General features: G+C 49.2%; 1 protein-coding gene across 1 annotated transcript; it reads left to right on the forward strand.

The window, feature by feature from the left end:
- The first annotated feature begins 4,768 nt into the window (after positions 1 to 4,768).
- Positions 4,769 to 11,019, forward strand: GEMIN4 (gem nuclear organelle associated protein 4). The gene is made up of 2 exons (XM_059148581.1): positions 4,769 to 4,878; positions 7,668 to 11,019. Exons 1-2 carry the CDS (start codon positions 4,869 to 4,871, stop codon positions 10,829 to 10,831), a joined length of 3,174 nt encoding a protein of 1,057 aa, XP_059004564.1. The 5' UTR covers positions 4,769 to 4,868; the 3' UTR covers positions 10,832 to 11,019.
- Positions 11,020 to 11,347: the final 328 nt, after the last annotated feature.

Here is an 11,347-nt window from a genome sequence, read left to right on the forward strand (position 1 = left end):
TTTTGTTCTTGAATCAAGAGATTTGACCAATACCCCACACATTCTTTGCTTTGAAATTCTGAGCAGCCAGAGAAAATAGATGGAAGGAGCTAATGTGCTATGTTGCTACATGCCTGGCTTCATGCTATTTTCCTTATATAACTTTTTTAAATCTTTGGAAGAATTTCGACTTTTTAAATATGGGTTAGATTTCTTAAATATGGATTAGATTATTTCTTCAGCCTGAAAAAAATTTTTTTCAGTGATTTTTTTTTTTTAAGATTTCATTTACTTATTTGATAGAGATCACAAGTCAGCAGAGAGGCAGGAAGATAGAGGGGGAAGCAGGCTCCCTACTGAGCAGAGAGCCCAATGTGGGGCAACCAGGACCCAGAGATCATGACGTGAGCCGAAGGCAGAGGCTTAACCCACTGAGCCACCTAGGCGCCCCTTTTTAATGATTTCTTGTAGTTTTCTATTTGGTTCCAAAGAAGAAATAAATTTTAATCATTGGAAATAGAATTACATTGGCCATATTTATTATAAATGATTTTTAGGGCACCTGGGTGGCTCAGTGGGTTAAAGCCTCTGCCTTTGGCTCAGGTCATGATCCCAGGGTTCTGGGATCGAACCCCGAATTGGGCTCTCTGCTCGGCGGGGAGCCTGCTTCCTCCTCTCTCCCTACCTTCCTCTCTGACTACTTGTCATCTCTGCCTATCAAATAAATAAATAAGTCTTTAAAAAAAAAATGGTTTTTGAAAGTATACTTCTTGAATCACGTTGTTACACCAGCTTCTGAGAGTCTGTTTAAAATGGTAGTGGCGGGCGCCTGGGTGGCTCAGTGGGTTAAGCCGCTGCCTTCGGCTCAGGTCATGATCTCAGGGTCCTGGGATCGAGTCCCGCGTCGGGCTCTCTGCTCAGCAGGGAGCCTGCTTCCGTCTCTCTCTCTCTGCCTGCCTCTCCGACTACTTGTGATTTCTCTCTGTCAAATAAATAAAAAAATAAATAAAATCTTAAAAAAAAAAAAAAAAAAAAAAAAAAAAAAAAATAAAATGGTAGTGGCCAGGTTCAAATTTTAGGCAAGAAGTTGAGGAGATTGAAAAGGATTGACTCAGAGGTTACCAGTTCCAGAATAATATATATGAAATCACCTGTGATGTTCTGTGCTGCCAGGAAATTTCAGGGTTTCAGCTCACCTTCTGTTAGGGTAATCTTACCTTCACCGAGAGAAAAAAATCTTTTTCCAGCTCCATGGCACTTTCATTCAACTTAAACTGTCTTGAGACAGAGTTTCAAAGCAAACCAAGTTATATATGTACCTTCTCTAGACCATTGGTTCACTTTTTCTACACAGGGAAATTATTGTATGGATTTTGAATAACACCTCCTCTGAGGATGGTATGCTCTATTAGAAAACAAGGTTATAAGATGGTTTTGCCCAAGCTGGCATTTTAAAACAGATGAAGTTGGAAAGTTCTTTGGCTTCTCTAGAATTGTTTTCATAACAGTTATTTTGGGGTTTTTTTGCCTTGAGGGTTGAGGAGTTCTGGCATATTAAGTTTAAATTCAAATTTTCCTTGGGTTTAAATCCAGAGAAATTTTAGAATGGCTGGGTTGCAAGCGCTCCCCGAGCCTACCCAGAGAGTTAGTATGAAATCCATATTTGCTTGACATCTTGGTAGAATTAGCAAAGCTGTGGACATTCACAGCTCCTTTATGGGACTTTCTGCCCATCTCACCTGTCACATGCAGTTGCCATTGTGGTTTAGCAGTTTTTAGGAGGGTTCCAATTTGTCCACTGAAATTTATGGTGAGAGTTCATGGGTAGTTTCAGTTTGGTCTTAGATTTCTTATCTTTCTGGGAAGTCAATAGGAAATTTACTCTGGCCTTAATGATCAATAACAACGAAAAAATAATCTTGTTTTGTTGTTGTTTTTGGATTTTATTTATTTTTAGAGGGCCAAGATGGGGGCAGAGGGAGAGAGAAACTAACCAGATTCCACACGGATCCTGGAGCCCAATGTGGGGCTCGATTTCATGACCCTGAGATCATGACCTGAGTGGAAACCAAGAGTCGGTTGTAACTAACTGAGCCACCTAGGCGCCCCAAGAAATACTCTTCCCTCAGATTTCTATAACAGAGTCAGTGATACAAAAATCAAAAATGAAAAAGATATACATTGAAAAGTCTTGCTCCTACCAATTCCATTCCCCTTGCCTCATTAAGCAGACAAATACATTTTCTCCCTTTTCCCCACAAAATTCAGCATACTGTACACACACCTGCAGTGCCTCAGTTAACACCGTATTTTGGAGCAAGATGTTCCATTATTATTTTTACTAGTAATTCACACTTCTTGTGAATCGGGGCCTTAAAGCACCAAAATGTGCTTGTAATATCCTCCAAAAGAAGAGAGGACAACACAGCTGTTGTACAACAAAGTGGCTCTTGCCCAACCTAAAATAGTTCTTCAGTCACTGTGACATCCTGGGGATACTTTATTCTCACGTCATGTACTTAGTCTATATCAACTTTTTGCAAAGACATGAACAGAAGATCCTGAAAATACATGGTGAGATTTGGTTTCCTTTGTCCGCTGAAATCTTTATGGTTGTTGCTTCTGTTGTTTAATGGCCCTTCAGGAACTAGAACTGACCTGATGTCTTAATCTATGAAAATAGTTTTTGAGGAAAAGTGTTGGGAAGGCCCATGCCACGGCAGAGCTTTTTCTCTGATATGCCGTTAATGATATCACATAGCTTCCTCCATATCCCAGGGCACTTACTGTGCATCGATGCCTCTGTGATAATTGGCACTAAGGAGTGGAAGGTGAGCAGAGACACTTTGGCCCTTGCCAAAAGGGGTGTGTTTGGCTCTTGTCAAGGGGTGTGTTGTGCTTCTAAAACAAACTCATTTCCATGTATTGTCCCATAGACATCCCCAAGCAGAAACCAGGGTTAGCTACAAACTAATTCCAAGAAAACTTTGGTTGCATGGCCTCCAATGAGGCTTTTCAAGACTGAGATTTTGAAACCATCTGATCTGTTGTTTCTAGTCAGCTGTGTTGTTATGCAACTATGTTATGCATCAATTGCTTCACTTGACTCCCTCAAAATATTAACTCCATCAGGCCTGCGTTCCAGTAGGGGCTTTTGGTAGTAGGATTTGACTTTAGCTTTTTGGAAACCAAAGCCCTTTTCCCCTCACTAATGTTGAGTTAGTAGTGAACGGACAACCCCTGAAGAGATAAGAGGCCTTGGCCTCCTCTCCTTCTTTCCCCTTTCCCGGGAGGCCAAGCCTTTGGAGAATGGTCTTTTGACCTCAGATCTTGAGGCATTTCATAGCATGATTCTTCCCCCAACTTCTCTCCTCCTGCCAAGCATTTGCATATACTCTGGGATAGGACGGCTGGGAACTCTTCTTTAAAATCATAAAGCCAGTTGTGATGGAACTTTCCCTAGAGCAGAGCTACTTTTTATATATTTTGGACACCTCAGGACTCTCAGTTACTTTTAGTTTAATCATCTTTCCAACAACAGTCACTCACACTCAAGCAGTTTAAGAGATTTATTGATGTTTCTCAGCTATGGTGATTATGGTTTCTGGGTGTGTCAGCCATGGGTCTTTTAAGAAGCCCTTTTCCCTACCGGAGGAACCCTGCTACTTCATTCTGTTTCACACCTTAACCACTTTCTTAACCAGTATCCTTTTTCTTTAGTTCTTCCACTTTGGCAACATAGATCCTCATGGCATCCATCTTGGACATCCCTCTGTTCTCGTTCCATGCCTCCCACTTGGCCTTGGCTTTCACATCTGTAGCAGGTGGGGAAGGAATGTTGCAATCGCCCTGGGTGGCCTGTTTGTAGAAGCTGTACACCATCAGTTTCTCTTGATCACTCACAGGTCCCTTCAACTGCTTAATAGCAGCACAGGCCAGCTCAAACTCCACTTGGCACATTGGAGGAGGGGAAGCCCGGCCCCTATGCCCTCTCTAGGTGATAGCTGGTGCTAGAAGCTGGAGGATGGAGAGTTAGAAACACTAGAGGTTAGTGATTAGGTCAGGGAAGAAGGGAAAGGGAGCACAGGAGACATGGTACTGTGTGAGAACATAGGAAATTCGTGTGTGTGTGCTCTCAGAACTGGGGGCTATTGGATTGGATCGCCCCCACCTTTGCTCTCGCTAGCAAAGTGCATTTTCTGGGGAGGGCGGCCAGTAACACTTTAAAGGTGCCAACGATTCCAGAAAATTAAGGATACTGTGCTGCCGTGAGAAAAGTGCGCTGGGGCGTAGCTGTGGGGAGTGGGATGTGCGTCTGTGCGACAGACACTCTTCAGGGCAGGAAGCCTCTCAGAATGGCCCATCTGTGCGGGTTAGTGGGCAGTCTGGGGAGGTCGTTCAATACGGATGAACTGTAAGCGAAGGATCCCGAGGGTTCCTGGATGGGAGCGAACGCAGAGCCTGGGACGGAGCTAGCGGGTAGGAACCGCCGGGACTCACGAAGCTGGGCTGGGCAGGGCTGGACAGAGGCGTGGCTGAGCCGCGGGAGCAAAGGGAACTGTAGGGACCGGACTTGGGGGCCGGGGCGAGGCGCACTCTGCGGAAGAGAAGGGCGGGTACTTGCCTGTTGGCGGGTTGGAGGCTTCGGGCTGGTAGGGGGCGCTGTGGGCCGGGCTGCTGGCGCTCCGCAGACCTGTTGGTGAGGACTGCGCGTGCGCGGAGCGGCCGGGGGCGCGGTGCCTGCCTGGGCTGAGATGGTGGGCGGGGACTGAGGCGCGGCCGGTTGTCCCGCCCCCGCCCCCGGAACCACCCATTGTGCCGTGGCGCCTGCGCCGCCCTCTGGGCGTCGCGGGGGAGGGGCGGCCCGCGCTGCAGCCCGCGTCGCCGCCATGGACCTAGGTGGGTGTCTTGGCTCCCGGTTCTCACCCCTCGTGGTCTGCGTCCCGAAACCCGCGACCAGGGCAGTGCTGAGCGGGCCGGACTAAGGGAGCTGTCGGGGTCGGGAAGGGTGTGGGAGGGCGGGGGTGCGGGAGGCCCTGCTCTAGCTCCGGCCCCGGCGCTCCGAGGTCCGCCTCTTGCCCCCCTCGGGCGCCTTTCCACGTGAAGGGCCCAGCGAATGTGTAGAGTTCCTGAACGTGGACAGGGTTCGTGCACGTGCTTTGGAAACTGCCGGGCTCGGACGAGACGCCCCCGGGGAATCCTGGCTACCCTGACTGTTCCGTTTATTGGACGGCCACTGGGTTCTTGAGCAAGCGTCTTAACGCTCATGTGGTCCCCCTCGACGAAACGGGGATGATGAGAACGTACCCACCACGCCGAGTTTGGGGGCGTTTTGATTGAGAGTACATGTATACAGTGACTGGTGCGGTGTTTTGCGCACAGCTACTTAACCCGAGCAGCAGTTGGCGGGAAGGGGTGCAGGAGCTGAGGTGGCACTCCTGAATCTACCTGCGCTTTGATTCAGAGACCTCATGGGACCTCCCAGGGTCTGGGAGGAAGGAGTGGGGAGCTGGTATAAATTGGTGGCTCTTTTTCTGCTCCCCCCCCCCCTCGCTGGACATGCTCTTAAGGAGATGAGACCAGGAGGCTGTCCTGAGAGAGCTGGGGTGAGGCACCCCAAGAGGTGCCAGGAACAGGCTGTGGAGAAATGGTGTAGTCCTGTCGCCAGCCAGGCCTTCAGTGGTGGAACAGCAGAGCTCAAAGCATGGAGGGCTGCAGCTGTGGTGATTTTAATCACAGCCCCACCACACTGTAGTTGGACATCCGAGCAGATTGTTCTGAATCTCAGTGTTACCTTCTCTAAAACAAGAATAGTTCTCAAAAGGTTGATTTGAAGAATTTTAAAAGAGATCTTGCACAGTGCCTGGCATGGAGTAAGCACTTAACATACGTGGGCACTTAGTGATAAAAACAGGTGGGATTTGCCCAGCTATTAATCAATAGGTCCCGGGACTTACTCCTTTAGGTAGCACAGTGAACATAATATCTTGGCATATTGGGGGACAAATATCTCAGGAGTGTGCAATCAATTTAAATTTACAGAGTCAATGGGAACATTTGGGGAGCCTAGGAGAGCAGCCTGAGCCAAAAAAGGGAGGGGGGCAGAATCCCTAGTGAGACCTGTCAGCAACTACTGTTCCTGGGAGCCTGCCTCCATCACTGGGAGCCAAGTTGGACTGCCTTCAGCAGTTGGTTGTATGGGAGTGCTGATCCTTTGGCTTTTGCCGTTCCCTTGAAGTCAAAGGCCAAGATAGATTTTAGTCTCCTGAATCAAGATTCTCTTGTTGGCTCCTGGCCTGTGAAATTGGGAAAGATGTGTTCTTGGGGGTGTGAGCGAATGAAGAAGGGGTGGCATCTCCGGGCCCTGGGAAGAGGGGGAGAAATTGGGAATACTGGATAGTGAGTAGCGTTTGTACTCTGATTTTGTTCCTGGGCCAGAAGCAGCTTACCTGAGAAAGACCTATGTCTTTTCCCATTATTGAGCAAGTGAAGGCAAAGAATAATGACAAGGTTCCCCTTCCAACAATGGAAACATTTGTGGGGTATCACTTACTGAGCACTTCTCGGGCTTTTTGTAGCCAGAGGCTTATAACAGCTGTATCCTGTGTAACACTCAGCAGCTCTGGGAGATGGAATTGGGAGCTAATACTGAACAACCAGTGTTGAGGGCTTGACTAGTATATATCATTTGATCCTCCCAGTCTAATACGAAGTCTGTATTTTCCCCACATACACAGAAGGGAAGCTCAGAGAAGCTTTAGCTGCTTCCAGGTGGTTGAACTAGGATTTAAAGCCATGTCTAATTAAACATCCCCAAATGCCTTCCTTGATAAGTCTTTTGATTCCTGGCTCCCTGGAGAAAGGACTTTTCTTTCCTAATCTACTAATTTTTTTGAGTCTACCTCTTGGTTTCTACCAAAGAACCAGAGCCTTTGGTAGTTTGTTCTGTTTGACAGAGCTGTAGGGTCAACGGCTTCCCTGAAAGGCAGAAAATAGAAATCTGTTTGCAAGACAGGCTTTAGGAGAAAAGAGGGAAGGTAGGGCTTGCCTGATGGCTTCTATGTCCACAGCCCTGGCCCATGCCCCTTTTAGACTGTATCATTACTTAGAAGCGCGACTGTCATATTCCACAGTACATACTTAGTGGCCCCTGTAGCTTGGTACTGCTGTGCTCGCTCGCTCGCTCGCTCTCAGCCCTTCCTCCCCACGTCCTCTACTGGCCCATCCTTTGCTGGAGGGTCTAGCCCTTTCCTTTACACATGCTTTCATGCAGGGTCTCATTTGCTTTTTCATTCAGTTGACCCCTCTGGGCAGAGACCTCCCTTGCTAGTCTCTCATTTCCATTGCTGGAGGACGGCTTGACCTTAATGTTCTACCTCAGACTCCAAATAACAAAAACTGAACACTGGTCCCTCCAAAGCTGTTCTGATTCTCTTCACCCAGTGATGCCCATGGTCTTCTCAATCCAGGCTAGGGAGTTTGGGAGTCCTTTATTCCTTAGCTGAGTCCTTTTGATTCCAGCTCTGCAGCGGCTCTTAAACCTACCCTCCTCCCCCCCTTAGAACCCTTATTGTCTCTAACCCTGATAATGAGAGCCAACCTACCAGCTGAGGTCTCTCATCTAACCTCTACTGATTATTTTAAAGATTTGTCACCACCCTCTGTCTTTGCGGCTTCTGTCTGTGCAGGACCCATAAATATCTGTGAGGAAATGACTATTCTGCATGGGGGCTTTTTGCTTGCCGAGCAGCTGTTCCACCCCAAAGCACTGACAGAAATGACAAAGTCTGACTGGGAACGCGTTGGGCAGCCCATTGTGGAGGCCCTAAGGGAGATCTCCTCTGCCACAGCTTGCTCCCAGCCCTTTGCCTGGAAGAAGAAAGCTCTGATCATCATCTGGGCCAAGGTTCTTCAGCCCTACCCCGTCACCCCTTCAGACACTGACACTCGGTGGCAGGAAGATGTGTTCTTCTCAGTAGGCAACATGATCCCTACCATCAATCACACTGTCCTTTTTGAGCTGCTCAAGTCTCTGGAAGCTTCTGGACTCTTTATCCAGCTCCTTATGGCCCTGCCCACCGCTATCTGCCGTGCAGAACTCGAGCACTTTTTGGAGCACATGTCCGTTGACACATCTTCAAAGGATGTGGCCTTTTTCCTCAGCGTCTGGTGGGAAATGATGAAGCACAAAGGCAATCAGCAGGACCCCCTGCTCTCCCAGTTTAGAACAATGGCCCATAAGTATTTGTCATCCTCAGATGAGTTCTCCCACCCTCCAAAGAGGTTTAAGTCGGACCCAGATGTGTGTCCCACCATGCCCCTGTTGGCCATGCTGCTCACCGGGCTGAAGCAAATCCAGAGTCGAATCCTCTGCCCAGGGATGAAGTGCTGTGCGTTAGCCAACTTGGCAGACATGCTGACCGTGTTTGCACTGATGGAGGATGACCCCCAGGAAGTGTCTGCAACCGTGTATCTGGACAAACTGGCCACGGTGATCTCCGTGTGGAATTCGGACACCCAGAACCCGTATCACCAGCAGGCACTGGCAGAGAAGGTAAAGGAGGCAGAACGGGACATCAGCCTGACCTCTCTGGCCAAGCTTCCAAGCGAGACAATCTTCATTGGGTTTGAGTTCATGTGCAGCCTGCTGCGGGAGTGGGGGGAGGAGCTGCAGGCCATGCTCAATGGCAGCCAGGGGACAAATTATGACAGCTTCCGGCTGTGTGACAGCCTGACTTCCTTCAGCCAGAACTTGAAGCTCTACCTGGATTCTACCAGCTTGTCCAAGGAGGAGAGGCAGGTGGTCTCGGAGCTGGCAGAGTGCGTTGCAGACTTCCTGAGGAAAACAGCCAAGGTGCTGAAGAACAAGGGCTTTGAGAAGGACATCACTGCCTCCATTGCCATGGCCATTATCGAGCAGAAGATGGACCGGCATATGGAAATGTGCTACATTTTTGCTTCTGAGAAGAAGTGGGCCTTTTCAGACGAGTGGCTAGCCTGCCTGCTTAATAACCGGGCCCTCTTCCGAGAGCCAGACCTGGTGTTAAAGCTGCTGGAAACGGTGATAGAAGTGACTGCGGCAGACAGAGCCATCCCTGAATCTCAGATCAAACAAGTGATCAGCTTGATTCTGGAATGCTATGCAGACCTCTCGCTGCCAGATAAAAATAAAGTCCTCTCAGGCACCCTGCTCTCCTGGGGCCGGAAGGGTCTCTCTGAAAAGCTGTTGGCTTACTTGGATGGGTTTCAGGAGGACGTCAATACAACTTTCAACCAGCTCACACAGAGCACCTCTGAACAGGGCTTAGCTAAAGCCGTGGCCTCTGTGGCCCGCCTGGTCATTCTGCACCCGGAGGTCACCGTGAAGAAAATGTGCAGCATGGCCGTGGTCAGTCTCGGCACCCATAAGTTCCTGGCCCAGATTCTCACTGCCTTCCCCGCTCTCCGGTTTCTGGAAGAGCAGGGTCCAAATCCATCCACCAGCTTTGTGGTGTCCTGCCTCAAAGAAACCGTCTGGACAAAGTTCTCCACACCCAAGGAAGAAAAGCAATTTTTAGAGCTCCTGGGCTGCCTGATGAATCCTTTGAAGCCCCAGGGAATCCCGGTTGCCGCTCTTCTTGAGCCAGATGAGGTGCTGAAGGAGTTCGTCCTGCCTTTCTTGCTGCTCGACATCAAAGAGGTGGACCTCAGTTTGAAGATTTTCATCCAGACTCTTGAAGCAAATGCGTGTTTGGAGGAATACTGGCTCCACACCTGCTCTCCGTTCCCCCTCCTCTTCAGCTTGTGCCAGCTCTTAGATGGCTTCAGCAAATACTGGCAGCTCCCCAGGGAGAAACGGTGCCTCTCTTTGGATGGGAAGGACCTGGTGGTCCATATCCTGGAGGTCCTCTGTGAAATTATATTGGCCAATACTGAGACCTTCTCCCCAGACACCTGGATCAAGTCCCTGTCTTGGCTCCACCGGAAGCTGGAGCAGCTTGACTGGACTGTGCGCCTGAGAATGAAGAACCTCTTTGAGGGCCACTTCAAGTGTGAGGTGCCCGCCACGCTCTTTGAGATCTGTAAGCTTTCTGAGGATGAGTGGACCTCCCAAGCCCACCCTGGTTATGGCCCGGGCACAGGGCTGCTAGCCTGGATGGAGTGCTGCTCCATCTCCAGCAGCATCTCCGAGCAGATGCTGTCCCTCCTGGTGGTGGATGTTGGCAACCCCGAGGAGGTCAGATTGTTCAGCAAGGGCTTCCTGGTGGTCATGGTACAAGTCCTGCCTTGGTGCAGTCCCCAAGAGTGGCAGCACCTGTACCAGCTGACCAGGAGACTGCTGGAGAAGCAACTCCTGCACGTCCCATACAGTCTGGAGTACATTCAGTTCGTTCCTCTGCTCAACCTAAAGCCCTTTGCCCAGGAGCTCCAGTTCTCCGTGCTCTTCCTGAGAGCCTTCCAGTTTCTCTGCAGCCAGAGCTGTCGTAACTGGCTTCCAATGGAAGGCTGGAGCCACGTAGTCAAGCTTCTCTGTAACAGTCTGACCCACCTCCTGGACTCTGTTCGGATGATTCAGTCGGTTGGCCCTTGGGCTCAAGAACAGGACCTGACCCAGGAGACCCTGTTCTTTTATACCCAGGTATTCTGTCACGTTCTGCATATCATGGCCATGCTCCACCAAGAGGTGTGCGAACCGCTCTATGTTCTGGCCTTGGAGATCCTCACCTGCTACGAAACACTGAGCAAGGCCAACCCTTCTGGTAGTTCCTTGCTCCAGAAGGTAAATGAGCAGCGCTTCTTGAAGTCCATCGCTGAGAACATTAGCCCTGAGGAGCGGCGCCAGACCCTGCTGCAGAAGATCAGCAACTTCTGACCTTTGTACACCAGAGAACAGCTGGGCCCTGGCTAGGTGGGGTCTCTAGGGGCTCAAGCTGAGAAACGCAAGCCTTTCAGTTACATGAAGTTGTACACAAGCTAAAAACGTATACGGCAATAACTGTAAAGAAAATAGTTTCTTAGGTGTTTGTAACATACAAATTATAAATTCTCTTTTGAGTTTCATTGTGTCTCTTTTGAGTTATTCTGGTCAATAGACTAGACTCAGATGTGTTGTGTGGTTGGGCTCAGCTAGAGTCTTAAATATCAAGGCCAGCTGGGAGGAATGTGTTCATAACTGGACTTATCTACCCTAGAATTCAGCAAAGAAGTCCAAAGGTGAAACTACCCAAGTGGAAAAATGACAAGGTATATGTTCTTTTCCACTGAAAGCCTCTTCAAGAGTCCCTTTGTGGTGTCTTAACAAGGGCAGCAAGGGAAAAAACTCTTCTGCCACCAGTTGGCCATGTGGTTTGTGAACCCAAAAGGGATAAAGAACACTGTACCAAGAAGA

Source organism: Mustela lutreola, chromosome 15, assembly GCF_030435805.1.
Source record: "Mustela lutreola isolate mMusLut2 chromosome 15, mMusLut2.pri, whole genome shotgun sequence".
Taxonomy (NCBI): domain Eukaryota; kingdom Metazoa; phylum Chordata; class Mammalia; order Carnivora; family Mustelidae; genus Mustela; species Mustela lutreola.